General features: G+C 38.3%; 1 protein-coding gene across 1 annotated transcript in view; it reads left to right on the top strand.

Moving 5' to 3' along the window:
* The window catches only part of TENM2 (teneurin transmembrane protein 2), a 553850-nt gene that overhangs the window by 308526 nt on the left and 222066 nt on the right, over positions 1 to 23258 (top strand). The window contains exon 4 of the mRNA XM_053956612.1: positions 22845 to 23054. Coding sequence (XP_053812587.1) covers positions 22845 to 23054 — 210 coding nt within the window. The remainder of the gene's footprint in view (positions 1 to 22844; positions 23055 to 23258) is intronic.

The following is a 23258-nucleotide window of genomic DNA, read 5'->3' as shown; positions in this document are numbered from 1 at the left end:
AGGATATAGGAGCTGTTTCTTAGGTAGTACAGCCTAGATGGGGAAAGAGGGTTTAGGAAATTGTGGCTTTGAAAAAGAAACTTGACTCAAAGCTGTTACTTAAAAAGGGAGAGATGTCTTAGAGAATAATGCTGATCAGGTGTTTGGTTGGCATGGTCTGAGCATCATCCCTGTTTTCATTTTTAAACAGGTCTTCAGCTTTCAACTTTGCTATCTAAGTCTTAATTTCTTTTTAATGCTTGGAATTTAGGAAGACCTTTTCCAGCTGTATACAAAGTTTTTTTAACAGTCAGGTTTTTTTATGCAGTCTTTTTTTGACTGCATCCATTGTGCAGTTCAAGGTAAAAATATTTTTTAAAAAGTTCAATTTCTAACATATGCAGTCAACCATAGAGCACAACAGGCTAAATGGGTAGCTGCAGTAATTGTCTTATTTTTGACAGTGACAAAGGGCAAATGCTTTATTATAAGTCATAAAAAAAAAAAATCCATAAAGTACACATATTGTAATGTGATGCTGTAAATGGGAACATTTTTCCTAATGTTAGCTGAGGCTTTTTTGGGTTGAATGACGTAAAAAAAATGATGAGAGAAAATTTCTTAAACTTTGCAATTAAAGGAAAATATTTTGAAAAAAGTTTTCATGAATTCCAAGTATTACAATTATTTCTTTAAGGGCTGAAGTGCATACCTTTTAATCAAGGGCTCAGCATTTTTTAAATGGCTGGCAGTGAAGCCCTTATAAATTTATCATCAGTGAAATCACATTTCTTGTTTAACAAGGAAAGCAAGCAAATCATCATTATTCAACTGTTGCTATTTTTAATAATTTCAGTTCGCATTTTGTTGGTTATCTTTTTCTTTGAGCTACCCACTAGCCACTTGACATCAGGAAGGAGAATTTGTGAGCCAAAATAGAGTCTCTGTGTGTACTGAGTTATTACAAATACTTCTGTTTCCTGCTCTCCCTGTTGCTCTCCTCGGTGCCTGTGGCTGCTGTTAAATCAGTGTGACCTCTTGGTCTTTTGGAGACCCCAGTGCTGCCAGGGACATCCATAAATCTTGATGCCTGCTCAGTCCCTTTTATTTTTTCCAGCTGTGTAAAGCATGAATTTGTTGAGAAAAGATTTCTGACCAAGTGTAGCACACATTTTTTTTCCTATAGTGAGAGTAGTTCTTTATTAATTTCTGCTATTCTTCTCTGTCTCCTACTCCACTATGTGGGCAGGTCTGATTTTCCTCTGCATTTCAGTTCCTTATATTGAGAGTAATTGGTGGTGGTGCAGCAAATGAATTTTTTAAGTCCTGTCTGGGTTTTTTATTATGTTGATTTAGGAACTGGCTGTGCTGTAGGACTATGCTGTTAAAATGTCTGGGGTCTGCTGTAGCAGAAAGTGGTGGATTTTACAACTCCACACTTCTGGTTTGTCCCTTTCACCTTTTCCACTGTGGTTTGCAAATTTTTCCCCCACCCCAAGACCTCTTTGCATCCTTCAGCCCCAAGGAAGGTTTTATGATCCAGGGCTGTCACCTGGAGGGGCCCATGGCCAGGACAGGGGGATGGATGGATGGATGGATGGATGGATGGATGGATGGATGGATGGATGGATGGATGATGGATGGATGGATGGATGGATGGATGGATGATGGATGGATGGATGATGGATGGATGGATGGATGATGGATGGATGGATGGATGATGGATGGATGGATGGATGGATGGATGGATGATGGATGATGGATGATGATGGATGGATGGATGGATGATGGATGGATGGATGGGTGGATGGATGATGGATGGATGGATGGGTGGATGGATGGATGGATGGATGATGGATGGATGGATGGATGATGGATGGATGGATGGATGATGGATGATGGATGGATGGATGGATGGATGGATGGATGATGGATGGATGGATGGATGGATGATGGATGGATGGATGGATGATGGATGGATGGATGGATGGATGGATGGATGGATGGATGGATGATGGATGGATGATGGATGGATGGATGATGGATGGATGATGGATGGATGATGGATGGATGGATGGATGGATGGATGATGGATGGATGGATGATGGATGGATGGATGGATGGATGGATGGATGGATGATGGATGGATGGATGGATGGATGATGGATGGATGGATGATGGATGGATGGATGGATGATGGATGGATGGATGGATGATGGATGATGGATGGATGGATGGATGATGGATGGATGGATGGATGATGGATGGATGGATGGATGGATGGATGATGGATGGATGATGGATGGATGGAAGGATGGATGGATGGATGGATGGATGGATGGATGGATGGATGGATGATGGATGGATGGATGGATGGATGGATGGATCCCTTTGGTGCTCTGTCCCACCTCCCTCCCTGGGCTGCCTGGTCCTCTCCCACCCCTGCAGGGCCCCACGGGGACCCAGCTGCAGGAGGAGGGGCTGGTACCCCACGGGGAAAAGGGAGCAGAAGCTCAGGGATGGAGCCCATGGGCTCCAAAATTCCCTGCAAGCACGGAAGGGTTCCAGGGTCATTGACAGCTGGAAGGGGAGGAAGTGCAGAGTTTCTGAGTTGAAGTGAGGAGCTGTGAACTCCCTGCATCTTCTTTCACTGACTGCTCTCCAGTTGAGTCTTTTGCTTAGGTCCTTATTCACCTTTTTAAAATTTTATTATTAAAATTCTGTGTGACTCGTGGGTATAAGATGCTGTAGCCATTCTAATTTTTTTCAATAAATATACTGCTTTTGCTTGTTTAGTGATTCAACTCCTCAAGCCATTGCTTTGTTTTATAATTTTTTAATAGTTTCTTCTCTTTCAGTGAGAAAGGCAAGAATCACGTTTATATGAACCAGATACTTTGTTATGCTAACACATATTTTGTACTTAACAAGTACAGATTTAAGTGATTATTTATATAAAACGTGTGAGAATAAATTCTTTCTCTGCTTGTCTCTTGAGACTGAAATTCACAATTCTGAATTTTTCTACATCTAGCAGCTAATGATTTAATTTGTACTGGTGGCAGTTTAAATCCTGTCACTGCTCAAATGGCATTGACTGCTGCTACAAAAATACACAACCATCAAATTTTCCCAGATTGTTGTTTAAAAAAAAAAAAAAAAAGATTCAAATGCTTAATTTCTCAATTGGATATTAATCTTGTAAAGTGAACTATTTAAATGTAAAAGAAGAGAAAATAAATTATTCTTCTACAGAATCCTTCAATGTATCTCAAAAGTCAAATTTGTTCTGCATTGCTAATGTTATAATTCTGTGATTCAGAGGATTTGGGATCTTTTAAGCTGTCTAAAATTTTATCTGCTACCTTTTGACACATTTTGGAAAGGCATAATGAACTTCTGTTGAAGGCAGCAGAATCTGAAAGTGTTCAGCAGTGTCAAGCATGCCAGAAAGAGTGCAAAGTCTTTTAAGTCATCGTAACAGAAGTTAATCTAGAAGTCCTCCCAAAGTTTCCTGAATTTTCTTTTTTGACTCATATTTCACACAGGAGCTGATTTTCTTCCAGCACATCGTAAGGTACTTCAGGGATTGCTCTGACACCATCATGGACACCTCAGAAATTGAAGCCCACCTTAGAGCATGGAATGAAGTTATTGCTGGTTTTAAAACATTTGAAGAAGAGGAGATTTGGGGTAAAAATGCTTATTCTGGTGAGAGAGCAGTGCCTGCAGTCCTCCCAACACCCAGTTAAGCCTCTGCACGTGGGGTGATCGTGGGCAGAAGCAGCAGCAGCTGGGGTTACCTCAGTAATGGCTCTCAGCTGCTCCTCTGAATCTGCTTGTTGAATACAGGCAAAAAAAAAAAAAGCAGTAATTTTCCTCTGAAGGATCTCAATGCATAAAATTTTAACCACGTGGAAAGTTTGAAATGTCGATGGGATCCCGTTGTTGCGCTCAGTGGGCCAGAGCAGACCCGGCTCTGCTGGGTTTACCCCGTGCTGTAGCTGCTCTCTTTAGGGTGCCCAGGCCCTGGAACATCTTCCTGGAGATGCCCAGGCCTGGCAGTGCCTGAGGCACGGGGACAGTGCCCTCAGCAAGGGGCTGTGACTGCCCGGGCAGCTGGCCCAGATGGGCACTGGGGGTCCCTTGCCATGGAATAGTCCAGCCCATCAGAGTGCTCCTTCTTTTTGGGTCACCTTGCTCTCAGTGACAAGGCAGTGGCTCACCTGTGCTGCATCCTGCTTTTAATTGCTGTCCAGAAGCAACAACAAATAGGTTATTGCAGAAAGGCATCCTTAGGTCCTTCTAGGTTGGGCAAAAGCTTTATTTTCCTGGCTTGTTCCAGGAAAACATGGCCAATTTTCACCTGTTTGTGGAGATATTTCAATCTGAATGCTGCTCTGTTAGAGGTTGTTGAGGCTGATGGAACAAACTGAGCTTTGACTTACATGAGACTTTACAAACTCTGGCTGAATGTTAGCAATCTAAATATCAGAACAGTTCTGCAATCACAGCTGTCAGCTTCTCCTCAGTGATGTATCTGTATTATTAAACATAATATCGTTGTTAGAATAAAGCCTCTTTTCTGCCTGCTGTCTTTGAGCTGGCTGCTGTCCTGGCCTATGGTGGTGGAGGCAGAAGTTAAATATGCATGGCTAACTTTTAATAATACTAGGCAAGGAATGAGCTGAACACTATAAACATTTTCTGTCCCAATAATTTCTGTAGATAGGAAGGCCATAGCTATTGATGTAGTTGTTAATTACTTTGGGGTTTTTAAGCCCGTATCAGGGGTATAGTTACTTTAACAAATCTAAATCTAAGTCTTTCAGTGGCAATATTGAATTTTAAAAGTAGTAGTTACTGGTTGCAGCATGACTTCGTTAGTATACAGGAAAATCATTCCTTGGTGATTAACATCTATTCACATCTTGGAATGCATTATGGGCTCTAAATTATCATAGAAATTAATGTAATCTTCTTAAAAGGGTTTAAAATATGGTAATAGATACAGCATACCAGCACCTGCAGCTCAAGGTTCCAAAGTTATTTAAGTTGGATATAATTATATTTATTTTGCAAGCATCTAAATGAGGGGAGAATAAGACACAGAGTTTAATAAAAATTGAAAATATAGGCACTCAATTAGAGGTCAAGACTTTCAAAAATTCTCTTTTATTTAACCAAAATATTGCTATTCCTGTTGCATATGAAACATTTTGTCCATTTTAAAGTTTGAAACCTGTGGCAGAATTGTGACATTCCTTGCACTGACTTCATACTACTGAATTCAGTCAACTGGGTTTCTTTTCACTAGTAAATCAAGGAGGAAAATTTATTACAGAAGTTTAATTTTTCAATGCTGTTGCTTCTCACCTGTGCACTATGCTCATATTTTTTTTTAAGGGCAATTTGCAGATTAATTTTCCAGCAGTCTAAAAGAATAGGATGTATAAAAAACAAAATAGGGCAGTTGCTTGAAACTCAGCTTCTGGCCTCTTCTGTTGGAGTAGCAAGAAGCAAACAGTGGTACCTGAAAATGAGCAGGTACAATTAACCAGGGGCTGGTGTCCTGTAGAGATGTGGTAGATGGATGAGTAAGTAACTTGATCTAAACTTGACTTCAACTCCCATTCTACAATTAAATTAACTGAGCTAGCCAGGAAATAATAGTGAAGTTTTATATATATGTGTGTGTGTGTGTGTATGTGTTTCTGTTAAGTATGTGTGGCATAATAAGTAAATATCTCCTTATTCTGTGTCTTCTTACTCTCTAGATGTTTCATTGAGTGAATCCCTGCCTATCTTTAGGATAACAAGAAGACATGCTGACATTTGATGGCAGTGTTCATTGTGCATAAAGTGGAGCGTGTGCAGCACATTAAGTGCAGAGTTGGAATGCCAAGAGAGATTTACAGATAACAGAAATTAGCAGAAAATGTTTCTTATTACCAGTAGAGAAAAGCTGTGTTTTAAATGACAGCCAGATGCTTGTTTACTGTGATTATAATGTAATGGTAATATTCTGTTCTGTGGGTATGGCAGCCACTGAGGGCATGGGGACTTCAACCCCAGCCTGTTTTGTTTTATTTTCACTTTTTCTGAGGTAAAATGATGAACTCCTGCTCACAGTGCCAACTAGGAAGAAGTAACATAAACGTGGTAGCTGTTTAATGACAGGTTTTGGCTTTTGGTGGAGGGAGTGTTGGGATATGTGTGTTTTGGTAGATGTAGTACAGAAAAGTAAAATCTTTGCAGTATCATTAGATTGCCATTCATAAGTACTTCTGTTTCAATTTTCTCAACATTTCCTTGAGCACTAGAGGCTTTTAAGCATCTGTTGATATTGTATGATGATCTTAATGAGATAGAAAAACAAGTGTTTTCTGCAAAGGAATGAGTTCAGAATATTTCTGTCCCATTTGGAATGAAGTTTGAATTACAATGTAGTCCTTATGTAAATATCTCTGTCCAGCTGTAACACTTGAGATTTACTTTGGCTGTAAGTTTCAGACTAAAAGTGAAAGAAGTGAAAGAGAAAAGGGAATAAAAATTAAGGGATTAAAAAATACCAACACACCACATCCTACAACAAAACAAAAAACAAAGAAGGTCAATAAAGAGTCTAACTACTAATTTGTTCAGAAATTGAAGTAATTTTTTTAAGTGAAATTGCTCAAGCCAACAACTAACAGTTCATTAGGGCAATTTTGCTAGTATTTGTATCTCTTCTAATTGGTTTTAACCTTTCCCTTTGTATGGAGCTATTAAAAAATTATGGGAGAGTATATTTAGAGATACAGATTTATGTTATGCACTGTTTTAATGAGGCCAAAGCAATAAAGACTCTCAACAGATCCTGAGGTCTGGATGATGAATGGCTCTCTTCCACTGATGAATTATTGTGTAGTGTTTCAATCTTTGAGTTGCTGTTTAAATATGAAAATATGAATTTCTACAGTTAGGAACTATTCTTGAATGATTTACTCCTTCTCAGGAATATGTGTGCAAATGTATTTGAATAAAAATCAAAGAAATTTTTCTTCTTGGCAGGAGGAAGGTTGAAGTGGCTGAATTAGAGAAAATGTTTTTAAGGTGTTGTGGATTTGGAAATAAATAAATAAAACAAATGCACATGTGTGTGTCCAAATACATTTATTCAGGTAGTGCAGGCATGTCTCCAGAAAACTGATCATTAATCATATGTAGTAAAGTTACAATGAGAACTTAGCAATTTGCAGCTGTGCTATTTCCCTAATGCAAGGTTAAACATGTGGTGGATAAGTAAGTGCTAGTTTTAGTGAAGTGTGGATAGTAATTATCACCAATTGATCTTTCCTTAATGGCTTCATTATTTATTTGTTTTACTTGATTTGATAGAAATCTATTGTGACTCAAGCTCATAATTGAAAGATGGTGCTTAGGATTTACCATTTCATGATCCTCAAGATTTCTAATTTTAGGCCTTAATTTTTCCATTTTGTCCATTTTGTTGCCTTGAAAAATATCTGAAGTAGCAATCTGAAAGTGGGCAAGCAGTGATTCCTCTGGTTCACATCCACATATGCATTAAAGTTTCTATAGTGAGCTGTAGGATATAAAAATAGAATTGGTAAAGACATGTATGACTGCTGATGTATTCCTAAGGGAAACTGAAGTTGCTCACGAAAGAAATATCACTTCTCTTCCACTTAGGAGCACTGAGACACAAATCCCAGGTAGTTACCTTCCCTTCACTCACAATTCACGTATCATTCACAAGGGAAAAAGCACCATCAAAATAAAGTAAGTATTACTTTCTGTGACACACAGCTACATTGTTGGTCTGAAAGTTTTATTAACAACTCACATTTATATATTTTTATGATACTTTTAAAATAGTGAATTATGAACGATTGAAAATAACCTCCAGCTTAATTGAGAACCATTATGTCTAGTAATTGCCAGTGATTTCAGAAACAGCCGTTGTTCTCTGGCCTATTAACATAATTTGAATTTTTTATTGCACTTCATAATTATCTGTTGGAGTTAAAAAACAGGCCCATTTACTGAAGTGTTTAAGAACAAAAGCCCCAAATGGGCTGGATGGTGATGTATTATTTCTATTAACCAACCTTGCTGGAACAGTTCTGTACATCAGTTTTTGATGGGGTCATGACTTCTGATAGAAGAGGAGGGTGGATTCTCTAGTTTTCATTTCACTAAGCGTAGGTAAAATGGTATCTTTTAAAATTGTCTTTGACTCTTTCTTACATATCTACTCCACTTATTCCTCAATCCCACTTTTATATGATCTCCATGATAGCTGAGAGAAGCATTATTTCAGCCTGACACACTTAACAAATTTCATCTGTTCAACATGGCAAGTTAGCAAGGACAGAAGAAAACTTGGCCCCTTCATAGTTCATAATAGTTTTAGATCAAGACTTTTTTTTAGACCTGTGATTTGTAAAGAAAGCAAGCTCCTTATCTATCACCCTTCTGTGTACTGCAATAAAATAAATCATTGAAACCTGCTGTGTTATTACTGGTTTTCTCAACACATGATAACATACAGCATACTCTCATTTGTGATTGTAAAAACCTGCACTGACAGGAAGATCTCCTAGTTGTTCCTGCTTCTGTCAGCATTCTTTGTAGAAATAGTTTTAAGCAGGTTTTTCTTTCTGGAGCGTTTAGACCTCAAACCTTCAGGTAATCTTCTCAATTAGTCCCTGGGGTTGTAGAGACAGGAAAGTGAAGTTCTCTTAGCAGCTAAAATTGCAGGTTCTTGTTAAAATTAAGGTTTTAAGCAATCTGGTGTTGGAGGGGAAAAAAAAAAAAAAAGAGGGTAGGAACAGATAAAAGTCCTGGTCTTTTGTCTGACGGTAAGGATGGTGAAATATGTGATCCCCTTTTCAGAGAGAATGGTAACTAACTCTGTAACCCTCTGGCAGTGAACACTGCTTCTCTCTATATTGAGCCTCTCTGTCTTACTAACTTCATCTATATTCCCCTAAAATCCATCAAACCTTGTGTTCAGCCTTTGTACAGCCCCAGTGGAAAGTCTGAGAAGATTTGGAGTATAGAGGACAAGGGGCTGGGCAGAGAGAGGGGACAGGCTGTGAATTGCTCTGACCTGAGCCAGTTGCTTATTTAGAACATTCAGTTAATAAATAACTCCACCCATCACCTATTGCTTCCTTCTGTGGCAGAAAACATCTTATATTGTCTTTTATATTCATAGTCAGAAAGCACATACCAGAAAATTGGTACAACATGTTGGGGAAAAATCCTACTGGATGAAAAAACAGGCTTTGCTGTGAGCCAAGTGAAACACTTCCTAAGCAGGTGTAGAGGGCTGTTTGTTGTGTTTGAGTTTATTTTGGAGGAAATGCTTTTCCAATAACTTGACCAAGCCCAGCTGTAAACATGAATTCCAGACATGAGCTTTCTGCAAACTCTGAGTAGCATCCACATAGCTGAGAGGACTGTAAACATCTCATGTGTGCCTTGGCCTGTGGCAAAATTTAGATTTGAAGAAGCCCAGAGATTTCTGAAGATTTATCTCTAGGTATGTTTTAGATAGGTGCAGTGGAATGAAATGGAAATTTTGTGCTATGTAAGTGAGCTCCTATCACTGAAAATTCTAAAATAAATGTTATATAAGTGTGGTTCTTCGTGCTTTAGTGTAGGAGGCATCTTTTGGAAGAGAGCAGGGAAATCACCCTTAATTAAAACTGGCAATCTGGAATTGTTAGATTACTTTTATGATAGTTTTTACTGTGGGCTCCTGGCTATTGTTACTAAAGCAGAAGTTAGATCATATTGGCATAAATCAGGCTAACTGGTTTTGCCTTGCAAGGCATACTTTTTAATACCTCCAGCTTGCTGGTTTGTTATTTTCGGTTTGTTGTTTGTTTTGTTTGTTTGCTTTGTTTTAGTGACATCAATATCAAGTAAAACATATAACTTCCCCCTCATGACTAATGAGAATTTTTTCTGAAAATAACTCAAAGATGAGCTCTTGGTAGTGTTAGGACCCCACATATCCCAGTGTGCATGCACATATACTTGTGTGTGTGTATGTCTATATTTGTATGTGTTTACAGAACATCCATATAGGTGGTATACCCTTATATAGGTGGTATATACCCTTATATAGGTGGTATACTCTTATATATTATCTGAATTTTGGCTTGGGTTTTTTTTCACCTATTACTTACAGCAAAGTAAATGAAGATCCTTTAATTGGGGCCTGCCTGAGAAGGGTTACCTGCAGTAGCACTTGGGAAGGATAAACAGCAGAGGTTTTCCCCTCCTAAGAGACTAGTACTCTAAACAATTTAACATTTATTATTTTATAATTGATCTGGAGCATTCTTTACCCAAAAGATTGTGAATGCATCCCATTTGAGTTGTAATGTTTGTTATGCTGGCATAATGTAAGGATTTTTAAAATATACTGCTCAAGATGGGACTGGTGATTGTATATTTTTCACTCAGTCTCTGTTTCAGGCATTTTATCTATTTCCTTCTATGTGCTATGGATCAAGAAGATACTAGGTCTCATACAAAAGTACAAGCAAATGATCAGGGATCTTCTTGCCATTAAATTTTACAAGGTGTTAATTACAGGCAATTTTGGATGTTGTTGCAAATTTGTGAGTTGTTACCAGAGAAGAAACTGAGGATTTATTTCTCTTTCAATGACCATTCATTTTCTAACATAAAGAGAGTGATGTATTTACTCTTTTACATGTTTATATAAAATATCTATAAAATAATGTATATTCCATGTATGCTAACACCTATATGTGATTAAGCTTGTGGGGTTTTGAATGTCTTGCACTTTTGTATGTTTCAGAATTAAGGGCAGGAGTGGATGATCTCACTAATAACAGTAACGTAGCCACTTTCTTTGTTATTAAAGGAACATGTCCTGTGTTACCCATAAGAGACTACTACTTTGGGGATCTTAGGGTTTGGTCTGACTTACATTTTCTTGTGTTGCTCTTGTACATTGTTGGATTTAGCATATGGGGATATAATAAAATAATGGTGTTAAGCTTAATAAATCCATGCCTGTGTCTGTAGTTGTAGCACCTAGCAGGTGCTTAATGGCTGCTCTAACTCAGCAGACAGTAGTTCTGTGTGCCACTGGTGTGAATTGTTGTGGGGCTAATTCTGCAGTCCATGGTGAACCTAAAAACTGAAACAGCACTGAGCACAGTAGAAAGGTTTTGTAGGTGTTGTTTGTAAAACCTAGTTACTGTGTAGAAAGTTTGAAAAATGTCAAGTGTTGCATACTGTAAGTGCACATCGTTTCAGTTATATACCTGTGAAATTACATAGTGCAAAGGATGTTCTTCTGCCCTATTTCTCTGCCTCACTGCATACAGGTGATGCCAATGTAGTGCCAAAATTAGCTGTGGTGTGACCCGGGATTGTTCTGCAATTGTTTCATCTGAATGTGAAAGAAGCTGGCGTGTTTAACATGGGATCAAGTTCTGGTTGGGAGAATTGACTTTTGTCGTACATTTATTTGTAACATGCAGCTGTAAACACAGTAGTTGAGCTCCTCTTACCTTAAAATACTAGCATAAATGAATATTTGAAATATTTATCCAGAGCTAAGAAATTCAGACAAGTTAGAAGTTGTTTTTCTGGTGTGGAGACCTGACACCAAGCAAGGGTAAAAAGAAGCAATCCTAGATTATTTAAGTACTTTTTAATGTTGTCTGTCTCCATTGATAGCCTGAATTTCTGACAGCAAAAGCATTTACAGTTCTATGCAGTTCATCTTCCTTGACTGATTTCTCCATAAGCCTTCGGCTGAGTTTAGTTATGACTTATAGCTTGAGCATGGCATTTGGGAAAAACAGAAAAAGTAGTATAAATGTAAATGTGAAGAGCTACAGCTCATTCTGTTTTTGAAATTGTTGGTGTGAAAAGAACTCAACAGTGTTTTATTTAAACAAGGTCTGCTTCAACCTTGATTGACTTGCAGTAAATTGCCTGGTACGAGAGGCAAAAGGAAGTGGATAGAAAAATGGCAATCAACACCAAATGTTTCACATATTGATTGACAAGCACCAGAGATGTGCTAGAGTAAGATAAATTGGCTAACAGAGCCCATCTTGACAGCTCCTGAGATGGGAAAATTGTTCCTGTTAATTTGCTGCTGGGACCTTGTCATTTATGGGGATATATATTTGAGTGCCTTCTAATGGTGTAAACAAACTTTGGATTCCTAAGTAGCATATTTCAGCCAGTTGCTTTAATTTCTCTTTGTCCGTGTGTTTCTGGGCTGTAGTTTTAAAGTGCTTTAAGACTGAAAAGATGAGAGAAACTGTCATTGTTTTAAAGATACAGTTTGTGCTGAAATACAGAATGAACATTCAAGCTATTCTGTAGCCTGTTTGATTTTCAGTGGGGTTTTGCTTTACCAAAAAGCATGGGACAGAGCCCATTTGTTGCAGGGGAAGAACATGTATCTTTATTCTTTCATTCTGGCAATTTTAACTGTATCTATAATGAAAAGATTTCTTACCTTTTTTACACATCTAGTTTTGTGCTTCGAAATGTCTTTTAATCAGGTTACAGGTTATTTTAGTACTGCAGAATCAAGATCCATTTTTCATATAGTGGCCTTTCATGTCTGCAATTTCTTTTCATTAAAAGGAAATTTTAATTTCCTGTATTGGTCTCACGGAGTGCCATTAATTATGGCAATACACAGCAGTGGTAAAATAATTAATGGTCTGATCACTGTTGTGTTGCAGTCTGCCACTCAGGTTTTATTTTGGCTCAGTCTTTTCACATAAAGGGAAATTTGATGCAAACCTTCTCACATAAGAATAAATATTTTTCAGTTTTCATGTAAGAAAAGTGAGCAGATTCCAGTCTTCAGCTAAGGTGTGGTCTGTAGACTGCAGTTTATATTCTACTTTATTTGAGTCTATTTCCCAAACTCTGAATTAGAAATCACCTTTACAAAGATGGAAATATTTCAAACCTTATTCAATACTAGGTGAGAACAAAGTTTTATCTGATTATTTGCAAGTGATTTGATAGGTTGTCCATAATCCTATGCTGGGGTACTTTGTGTATTCCTTACCATCTTCACGGTATAGCTAGATCTACCAGAGACATCAGAGAGGTTTTAAAGGGTTAGTTAGGCCTAGCTCATCATATGTGATGGCATTTCACCTCCCCTTAGGTTTTAAACTGCACTTTGGGTCAGGCTGTATTCCTAGACCTCAGCACAGAGGATTATCCTGCATTTAATGAACACAGCAGCCTGGTATTCCAGTCAGGAAAAGACTGTGGCTGGGGGAGCTGCTCCCTGCTCAGAAGCTTTTCAGGACTTCAGAAAACTGCAGAAACCCTGGCTGTGCAGAAGGCAAAAACAGAATTTGCATTGACTGACACGGAGGTTTCACCATGCTTTGCTGTTAAATGCTGGGATGGTTGTTCAGCCTGGAAGGAGAATGTGTTACAGGTGTGGTAACTTCTCTAGAGGCACACACAAGTTCAGTATAAAATATCACAACAGTCTTAAACGTCTGCAGTGCCTGTTAAATGTTGAAGGAAAAAGGATAGCTACCTGAAGTGCAGTGAAACAGAGGGAAGTTAAATTCTGATACACCTTTGTGCTTTGGAAAATCCCACCAGTGACAGAGAGGACTGAAAAGTCCAACTTTTAGTTTGCTTGTGCACCCAAAACTGCTAAGTCAATATTGGTGGTGTAAGAAATACAAGGCTGGATGTTGAGAGAAGAAACCAAATGAAGCAAGGAAAATGTAAATCTCAAGATTGTCATGTAAATTTAAGTATCAAGAATAATGGAAGAATAATTCCCATCATCCTGGTGCTGTTCTGACTGCACCTCCCTATCTGCCAGCACTAAAATAAAAACACCTCTAGCATGTGTCATAGCAGTGGGATAGCACTAATTCAGAAGTGTGCTCACCACACATTTAGAAAGCAAATAGCAACACCATATTTTAACTGTAGGTGGAACCAAGTAGACTTTAATAGCCAGAATTAGCCAGAATGTAGCACTGGCACATGATAGAGCAGATTTTAAGCATATTATTTAAATTATTTGGCCATTTACATAATGTGGGTCATGTGAAGCCTTGTTTTCATTTCTCATTTTTCCTCTAGAAAATGGAACTGCTTTTTTTAGTAGGCTGCAAAGAGTTAACACAAATCCCATAATCATTATCCAACTCCCACCAGTTAGTACTAGCTAGGTACCACTCTCACAGAGTTTGTTAAATAATTACAGGTTGGAGTTTTCTCATGTTTGTTCAAGATACTATTTATCCCACCTATTAGTGACTCCAGGCACTTGAATTGCTGAGTGTTGCAACATCCCTGGAAATAAATTTCTCTAGCAGACATTAAGCCAACATTCAGGGGTATATGCAGTGGAGATGGTGTGAGTGGTTGTTTAACAGTGCTTAGAATTTCACTAAAATAAGGTGAAGGTAAACAGAAGGTGTTTGGATAGTGGAAAAAAGTTTGTAGCCCAGCTCAGTCTGAACTCCTGGTGTCCCCGAATGAAGATCAAATCAAGTACTTCTAGATTGATCTGAGAGGGAAGATTTCACAGGGCGCCTGCTAATTACCTACCCAGAGCCTAATTACCACCCCTTTGTTAGTGGAATTCCCTGACTTGAATTTAGCTGGTAAGATTGATAAACAGGGAATTTTCTTTCTTCCCAATTTTTAAAAGCTGCACATATTAAGTTACCATAAAGTTCATTCACATATGGTTGTGGATCTTCCAATAACTTTCTTCTAAATACATTCCTAATCTTAGAATGTTATTTTTGTCCCACAAGGAACAGGCAGCTCATAAGTTGTTACAATTTAATGTTAGTTATAGTTAGTTCAGTCGAACCTTTTTTTAGGGAAGTTAAATTAATTCTGGTTGGTGTGAGTTTTGCTGCCATGGATTTGTCTCTGGTTTTTCTGGCTGAATCAGAGGTAGGGTAATATTAGAGGAGACATTCTGACTTCATGAGTGATGGGAAAAAATCATTGAAACAAATTACTGTTTTCCAGCTATGAAGGTATCAAACATATGCCAAGTAATCAGCTTGTGAGTGTAATAGGTTCATGAAGGAAAAGGGTTTTCTAATCTTATTCACTGATGTTTTTCCCGAGACAGCAACAGCTTTTATAAAATGAGGCTTGTAACTTCTCATTACAGAATCTAATCTGCCCAGAAGACATTGAACAGCTGCAGAACCCTAACATCTTCTAGCTGTAAATTGCTTTTATTATTTATCTTTGTTTAACTAAAAAAGAAGGGGGCATCAGATGATTTAACAAGACAAGAATTAAGTGACATTAGCTTTTGACAGCAGCAAATTATTCCTTTACATACTGAATTGGTTTAGATAATTCTGAAGTCATGACCGTCTCCTTATTTTTAATATCCAAATTTCATAAAACTGATACATTTTGTAGATGGATTGCTTAGAAAAATTAATTTAACTTCAACACTGGAAGTCAGAAGTGATTGATTTCCAAGTTAGTCTCATTCTCCTGCAGAGTTTTTGCAATGATAATATCTTCTGTTGGTACAGTGATTTCCATATTCAAAGATTACACATGTGCAGTACTGCAGAAAATATTAATCATGTACAGAGGTCAAATGGTTTAAGGAAGATAACAAAGCTTAAACAAGCTTCTAGAATGGATCTGTAATAAAAAAAAACAGGGATCAGGACTTGCTGGTAGTTCTTCATCTTTCCCTTTTCTATTATCTACAGTTCTCAGACTGTATTCCTGCTTGTGCAGTAAATGGTTTTACTTCAGAGGAGAGGGAGAAGAAATATATTAAATATGAATATATTTCAATGGTTTGTTTTGGTTTTTTGTAAAATAAAATAATTTAAAATTTTTTTGTAACAAGTGTTGAGAAAACTAAGCAAGATGTAGGGAGTTACTAATTTTGTTAAATGAGAAAAACAGAAACCTGTGGTACTGAATTGCCTTTGCTGATTCACTTGTATAAATCACAGGTGATGACTTACTGTGTCTAAATCTCTTTTTTGCTATTCTCTTTTAATTGTCTCTCTTTCCTTGGTATGATGTGATGATATCAGCTGCATCCTTAGTGGCCCTTACTATCTGCTGTGATGCAGAAAACTACCTAACACATCAGAAAACAGGTCTGGGCTTTTAGAAAGACCATGTTTTCTCCTTTGACTTTGTGAAAATCTTTTTCTTAGCTTGGCTGGTTTTGTGCCTGTTTGCTTTTGGAGATAGGAGCTTCAGGAGGACTGGAAGTACTTCAGTGATAACTCTCTGTCATCCAAATCCTGATTTATATCTTTATCTTTTGCTCTTTTGAATCCTGTTTGCCCAAGAGAAGAAATGCAGCAGTTTAGGCAAGAGGAAAGGAGCTGAAGAAAATGATCACAGACTGTTTGATTCCTTTCCCTCTTTTTCTCACTCACTTCATTTGGGGCTTTTGTTTCGTCTCTCCCCCTTGTGATGCCTTAAGTTTTAGCTTTCATATCTTTCAGATTCTGTGCTGCTTTAGTGTGTAGCTCTGAGCTTCAGAGTAAGTGTTAGAAAGTTCCCTTCACAGGGAAGGGAGACAAAACAATCCTTTTCCAGCTTGACCAAGGACAACTGTTACAAGCTCCAGGCCCAAAAAGTATAAACATATAATAAATAGCATTATAAATAAGCAGTGAATCAAAGAGAGAAAAACAAGGAGGATGGAACTTCATTACCTAAAGCTATAATTGGACAATTAACTCCAATATGCAAATGGACCAAAACATAAAAGTGAGACACCTTGTGACCGGTCATCCGGATTTTGTGACCATCTTGTATTCAACCTGGGTTAGCCCTGGCCAGGCTCTTGCACTGCCCAAGGTGGATCCATTAAGGCCTTTTAATAAATCCCTGCTTTATCCTTTAACTCTGTCTAGCCTCTGTTCTAGGTCAGCCTTCTCAGGGCATCACTTGAAGTGCAGTCTGCAGAGTCAGGTGTTCAGCGAGTGTTCTGCACAGCTGGCTGAGCATTGCTGCTTGCTCCTGGGTAACTCCTGGGAGCTGTCCTGCCTCTCTCCCGGGAGCAGGCAGCACAGACTGCTTGCCTCGGGGGGGAAGAACTTTCTCCCCTGAGCAGAGCTTTTCCTGCTGGGGCTCTGCTGGCTCCCGGTGCACAGAAGCACAAATGCCAGTTTAGCTACAAAAATCATACGTGCTGCTCCCCACCCGTGTCAGTTAACTGTAGTAATCCACCAAGTATGAAATATTTATGGTCCTTGTGCTAGTTAGGACAATATGTATTTAATTTGTTAAACATAACTCTGCTTGAGAGGACCTGAGCCACTGGTGAGCAGTTCTGTGCATACATATTAGAAGGAGATATTTTTCTTCTTTTGCAGAAGGCAATTTTTCTGGGGAGGAAGGGGAGAGCCTGCTGAATGTGCTGTACCTCAGGAAAGTTTCACGTTCATCAGCTACCTGCTTAATTTATAGTGCTTTGCACTGCAAAAATGTGCATCTTGCTTATCTAATTGTTTCCTGACACATTTAGCAGCTTTTCTCAGTCTTTAAAGTGAACTTAGCAATGCTGACAACGTAGGTGCTTCAGTTTGGGCTGACTTGAAAACGTAGTGTGAATGTGTTAGGTGGAGGAGGGCTGTGGTCCTTGTTCTGATTCTGTCCAGCTTTCCTGATAGAAGGGAGCAAAGGAGGCTGAGATCTGATCCTTCTCTTTTATCACCTCTAGCTAATATCCCCCCAGTTCCATTGCTAGATAGCCCTCTGTGTATAATTTTGGTATAAATGAGCAATACAGCAACTGCTGTTAATGATTCTGTCCATCATATAAGTCACTAACATAATTTTATGGGATTACTTTGCACAGAGTCCTATACTTTGTGTTGGTGTAATATGAACATCAGCAGCTTCAATCAGTAAATGTCAAAATCTTAATTGCCAATTAAGTGTTTTACACAGTGCTTCTGATGCCATCAGTTATGAAGAAACAACTCTTCTGCTTTCACTCTTTGCTTCCTTCGCCTCCTGCATTAACACTTGAATGCCGCCACATCTTCCAAAGAGCTGATTTTTAAAAAGTTATCTTAAAGTTTCCTTTCTTTCTGCAATCTAACCTGACAAGGATTGCACAGGGAGACATTGGCTTGGGATATCTTTTCTATCTGAGCCCTGGTCCTTGTGACCAGAGCTGTAGAACAAAGGGGCTTTATTGATAGCAACATATGTGACTAATTTAGCTTTTACAGGGCATTTATGTTTATTGGCTGCTTGGCTGGCAGATATCCTTAGAGAAGAACAGAACAGTTCTATCATAACCCCTTGATTGTGAAGATTAACAGCTGTTTAAATTTGAAAGCTGATCTTGCTTATAAAAGCCTCTACATATAGGAAGATTTTCTCTCATAAATGTAAGTTATCAATGCTGCTTAGGTATGTGACATTCATGCTGAAAATGCACAGGGTTGAACACTCTGCACAGATGTTTGCTACACGTGTCTATCCTTAGAAGAGAGATTCACTAATGGAAAAAACTTGAGAATTCCATTGCAGATACAATAAGCTTTGACATCAGTGTTTACCACCCCTGGGACTCAGGGGTGGCAAATGACAGGACTTACTGAAATGAGTAACTTAAGAGTGTGAGATGGCAGCACATACGTTGTGATCTTCCCTCCTGTCCAAATTAATAGCAAAATAGCTATTTAAGGAGTCTGGACTCATCTTTAGACATGTTAAAATAATGTATGGTTTTGGATATTATGCATGTCTATCTAGAGTTGTGTGGGTAAATATACTTCAGTATATAAAAAATATATAAATATGTGCACACACATTTTGGAATGCATATTTCCATGATTGCTGCACAAAATTGTTAAATTCCAGGGGGGTTTTTTTGGTTCCCTGTTTCCTGTCATGCACCATGGTGTAATATAGAGGCCAGGGTATTACACACACGTGGGCTTTATTTATCCACAAAACCCTATAGGTCCTTTAAAGGGGGAAGAACAGAGAGTATGAAAAGTGTATCTCAAATGTCCTTCAGTAACTGATGAGCAGCTTGCATCTCTTCTTTGATTGTGTCTCTTGTTTATGTATATTCATGCTGGGAGTGATTGCAGGCAGTCTTTTTTTCCCTTGTATTTTTTTTTTTTTTTTTTTGTCCTTCTGGTGATGTTGTGGTCTTTCAGGCTAATAGCAACTGAAGTATCTCTTTTCCCAATGTGTTATTGTGATTGAGATGAACAGGACTCTTCTTCCCTGTCTGAGACATTACCAGCTGTGAGCATGGCCTGATTTCTGAATGTAGGTTCTACAGCAGATTTTAAGCCTTAAGGACTTAAAGTGTATCAGTAATTGAGGAATAGTTTCATAAAAATTCCTGGACTGGTGAAGAAATGTGAGACTGATTTAAAAGGAAAATGAAATATAAGTGAAAAGAGGAGTAAAGAAGGCCCTTGCAGCCTGAGGTGCTGTGTGGTATAGAAGCCCAAAGCAAGCCCAAATCTGAATGAAGAGTTACCATGTTTCTTTTTCACTCTAAAAAGGAAGATAAGATAAATGACAGGAGAAAGAGGTGGGAGGAGAGGAAATTTGTTTTTTCTTCTTGGCTGCTTGCTTTTTGAAAAATGCCTTACGAATGCTGTATTCAGTATCTGTACAAGCCTTTGTCATGCATGAGTATATGCAGTATGAACATGCATATGAACAGATATTGGGGAAATAACTGATACAATTCCCTTTTGAAAATTAAATATATCAGCTTTAAGCCTGGTTCCCTTTGTAGCATTTGTATCTGGTTTGTTTCTTTGACTGTGTTGCACAATTACATTATTGCTGTCACTGTAAGTATCCATTACATAGGCTCTGTCAATGATCACCTAGATAAAAAAATTACTCAGAGAAGCTTTAATATATTACTATATGAAGACAAATTGTAGGAACTTCTGTTATGATTTAACTTTTGAAAACAGCAGTGTAATAGAATATGATGTTATCATATGTCACAGTATTATTATAGACTGGTAGGGTAATGCAAATCCCATTGAGAAGCAATGGAAATTTAGAATATTTTAAAGAGCTGGGAAGTTTCAGAATATGACTGTTGGGATGTCTGTAGACATATGAATGGGTCTGACAAGGAGCTCAGGTTTATAGAACCTGCAAAGCTTAGTCTGTTCTTTTAAATGTTACACTGAACTTATTTGACCAAGATATTCATGTAAGTATGAATCAAACCCCTTATTTCTCACTTAAGAGTGTAGAGTAATAAATAAATGACATGTATCATGCTCTTTATAGCCTAACTGCATCCCCACGCTTTGGGACTCTCACAAGCCATTCTCTTGACTGTGGTAATACACATAGTTACCCCTTAGATTAATTTCTTAAGGCAAACAAGCTTAATGGTATCTTTCTGTTCCTGTTCAGTAATTTTTCAATTCACTTCCCACCAAATTTTACAAAAAAAGCTGGATGTTGTAAGAGATCCTGTGTGTTTCAGGGGCTGGGAGTGGAGAGAGAGAGACAATGTTTTTTAAGAGTCCCTCAAAGAGGGTAAGGCTGTACTGGGAGTTTAATGTTCAGTAGATGCAAAAAAAATGCAGCTTGATAGACCAAGAATGTCCCAACCACAAGAAAAGGTTTAATTCAAATTCCTGTTTATTAAGCAGTCTAACCAGAGGATGGACTGGCAGTAGGTTCACAGGCATTCACAGGTTTTGCCATTAGCACGTGATTGTGGGCAGATCTTCCTCAGGAGCCAACTTCCCACCAAAATGATGCCACATTTTAACAGCTTCATACCTTCTGATTCCACTCAACTAAAAACAGAGCTGTAGTAATTAGACATTTTGCCTTTTCTGCAGGGATTTGGGCTGTATTATTTCACGATGGCAACAATGTCATTAGCATTCCCGACAAAAGAATTCTTAAGGTTTGAGGGTTTCTTTCATTTCTCAATGTATTCTGCAAAAATTGCTCTAAAATACCATATGTAGTTTCCACAAAAGGAAAAAATCTTTTCCTCCATCTCATACCCTCACACATCCAACAGTTTTATAGTATAGTAATATATTTCCATATGATACATGCAGTCAGTGCAGATTTAGAATTTATAAAGCTGCTTCTTTCAGCTTCACAGTGTTGAAGCAGAGCCAGAATATGTGAAAATTAAATGCACACAGTGGGCACAAGTGTCACGTTCCTGTCAGAGGTGTGTCAAGCCTCAGCCTCTCTGCTTCTTTCTGCACATTGCAAAGAAATAATTAGAAGCTGGTCTTGCTCAATCACTTCCCTGGAATGTTTAGGATATTCAGGGTAGTATTTCATAAGAATAGCATAATCATAAATAATAACAGTAATTATTCATATCATCAATATTAGAATTATTTCCTCACAAATGCAAGTCCACAATGAAAACATTCAATGCATATTGAATTTTCTGTAGCATAAACAATTGCAGGTGGGAGTTAATATGGAGTAGCTTAAATCCATTTCTGTCATATAATATCTTGGTCATTCAGTCTTATCAATTTATCCAGGGCTAAAAATAATAATAACAAATAATCCTAAAAGTCACTTGCCTGTGTTCTGGTATTTATTACATTTCAAAAGTTTTTGAAGGGAAGAAAGTACTTCATGCTATTTGCTGGTACCAGGCAGTACAAAGCTGGGGTTTTTCAGTGTCTATGTGTGCCTTTGGTTGATTGCTGCATCCCAAATATAACTTATATGTGGGAGCTGGAACTTTTCATTTTCCTGCTTTTTTTTACCCCCCTCATTTGGAATTTCATATGTGATTCCGTGTATTTACCTAATGGTACAAACCTTAGGGTAATTCATATAAAGTGTGGAGTCCTCAATTCAAAACAATGAAGGTATAACTTAGAGGAAATCAGTGTGTATTTTCTCTGCTACTCTTTCTTTAAGAATGATGGAAATAAAGATATGCCATTTTATGTAGTTTTGCTGTGTTTTAACATTTGTAGCATTTGTAGCACATCTCTGCCTTACAGACTTTGGCAGTATCACAAAGGTCATATTTTCTTACATTTAAATTATGCATGAAGAATTTCTTCAATGCATTAGATAAACTTGCAAGCAAAAAAAAAAAAAAGGCATAAAACCCACAACAATAAAAAAACCCCATCTTCGTGTGTGCATTTGGTGAAATGGATTAATGTAAAGTTATGGGAGTTCACAAAAGAATAGGATGCATAACTGTGAACATTTTTGTTGTTGACTTGATGTCACTGCTTTGTGTGACCAAGACCATATTGTTGCTGTGGGCTGAGGTATTTTATGCCCATTAAGGATTGAGCTTCAGGGTTGGTATTAACCTGGCTGGGCAGGAAATTCTGCTCCTACAGCTCTGGTGAAGAAAGCAATGGGAGAGGAAGGACAGCAGAGCTGAGAGCTGCCAGCCCAGATTCCAGCTTTTGCCCATCTCTAAAGTGGAATAATTGCCTTTCAGTCCTGCTGTCCCCTCCTGTCACATCTCTCAGTGGGATCTGGGAAGGTCCACAGCATTCTTAGCTTGATGAAGGCCCTTGTAGGGCTGTTTCCTGCCTCTGAGAGGTTCCTGTGCTGCAGCAATTTTCCTGGTTAAAAAACCAAAAAAAAATCAATCAGCACACTACTATTATTTTAAGAGGTGTACAGATGTGATGTAATTTCAGGAAATGTGATACAAAGGGCCAGGTTGGTACCAGTGGGGAGACTGGGGGGCTGTGCATGGCAGTAATGGAGCATAACCATGGACAGTTACAGTGCAATGACTTGGCTGGTGGGGTTTTTTCATTGCACTCACTGCTGACCTTTGATCCCTCTGTCCTCTTTCCCAGGTCGTCCCATTCCACCTACATCCTCGTCTAGCCTTCTCCCATCTGCCCAGCTGCCCAGTTCTCATAATCCTCCACCAGTTAGCTGCCAGATGCCATTGCTAGACAGCAACACGTCCCATCAAATCATGGACACCAATCCCGATGAGGAGTTCTCTCCTAATTCATATCTGCTGAGAGCGTGTTCAGGGCCACAGCAGGCTTCCAGCAGTGGTAAGAAAATTGCAAACATATGGAGTTTGTTTGTGACATGTTTGTGCCAGTTTTATGCCTTCTTTTTGAATGTGCAAATGTGTTCCTGCATCAGCAGAAAATTGAGAGCATCTACAGAAATGGGGCAAAGAAAATCTTACTGGTTTATTTAATGGAAAATTCCTGGAAATGCAATCCATCATATACGGTGTTCCTTCCTTTTAC

This window comes from Vidua chalybeata, chromosome 15 (assembly GCF_026979565.1).
Source record: "Vidua chalybeata isolate OUT-0048 chromosome 15, bVidCha1 merged haplotype, whole genome shotgun sequence".
Taxonomy (NCBI): domain Eukaryota; kingdom Metazoa; phylum Chordata; class Aves; order Passeriformes; family Viduidae; genus Vidua; species Vidua chalybeata.
Note: the sequence above shows the minus strand (reverse complement) of the source record. Positions and strands in the feature narration are given on the sequence as shown.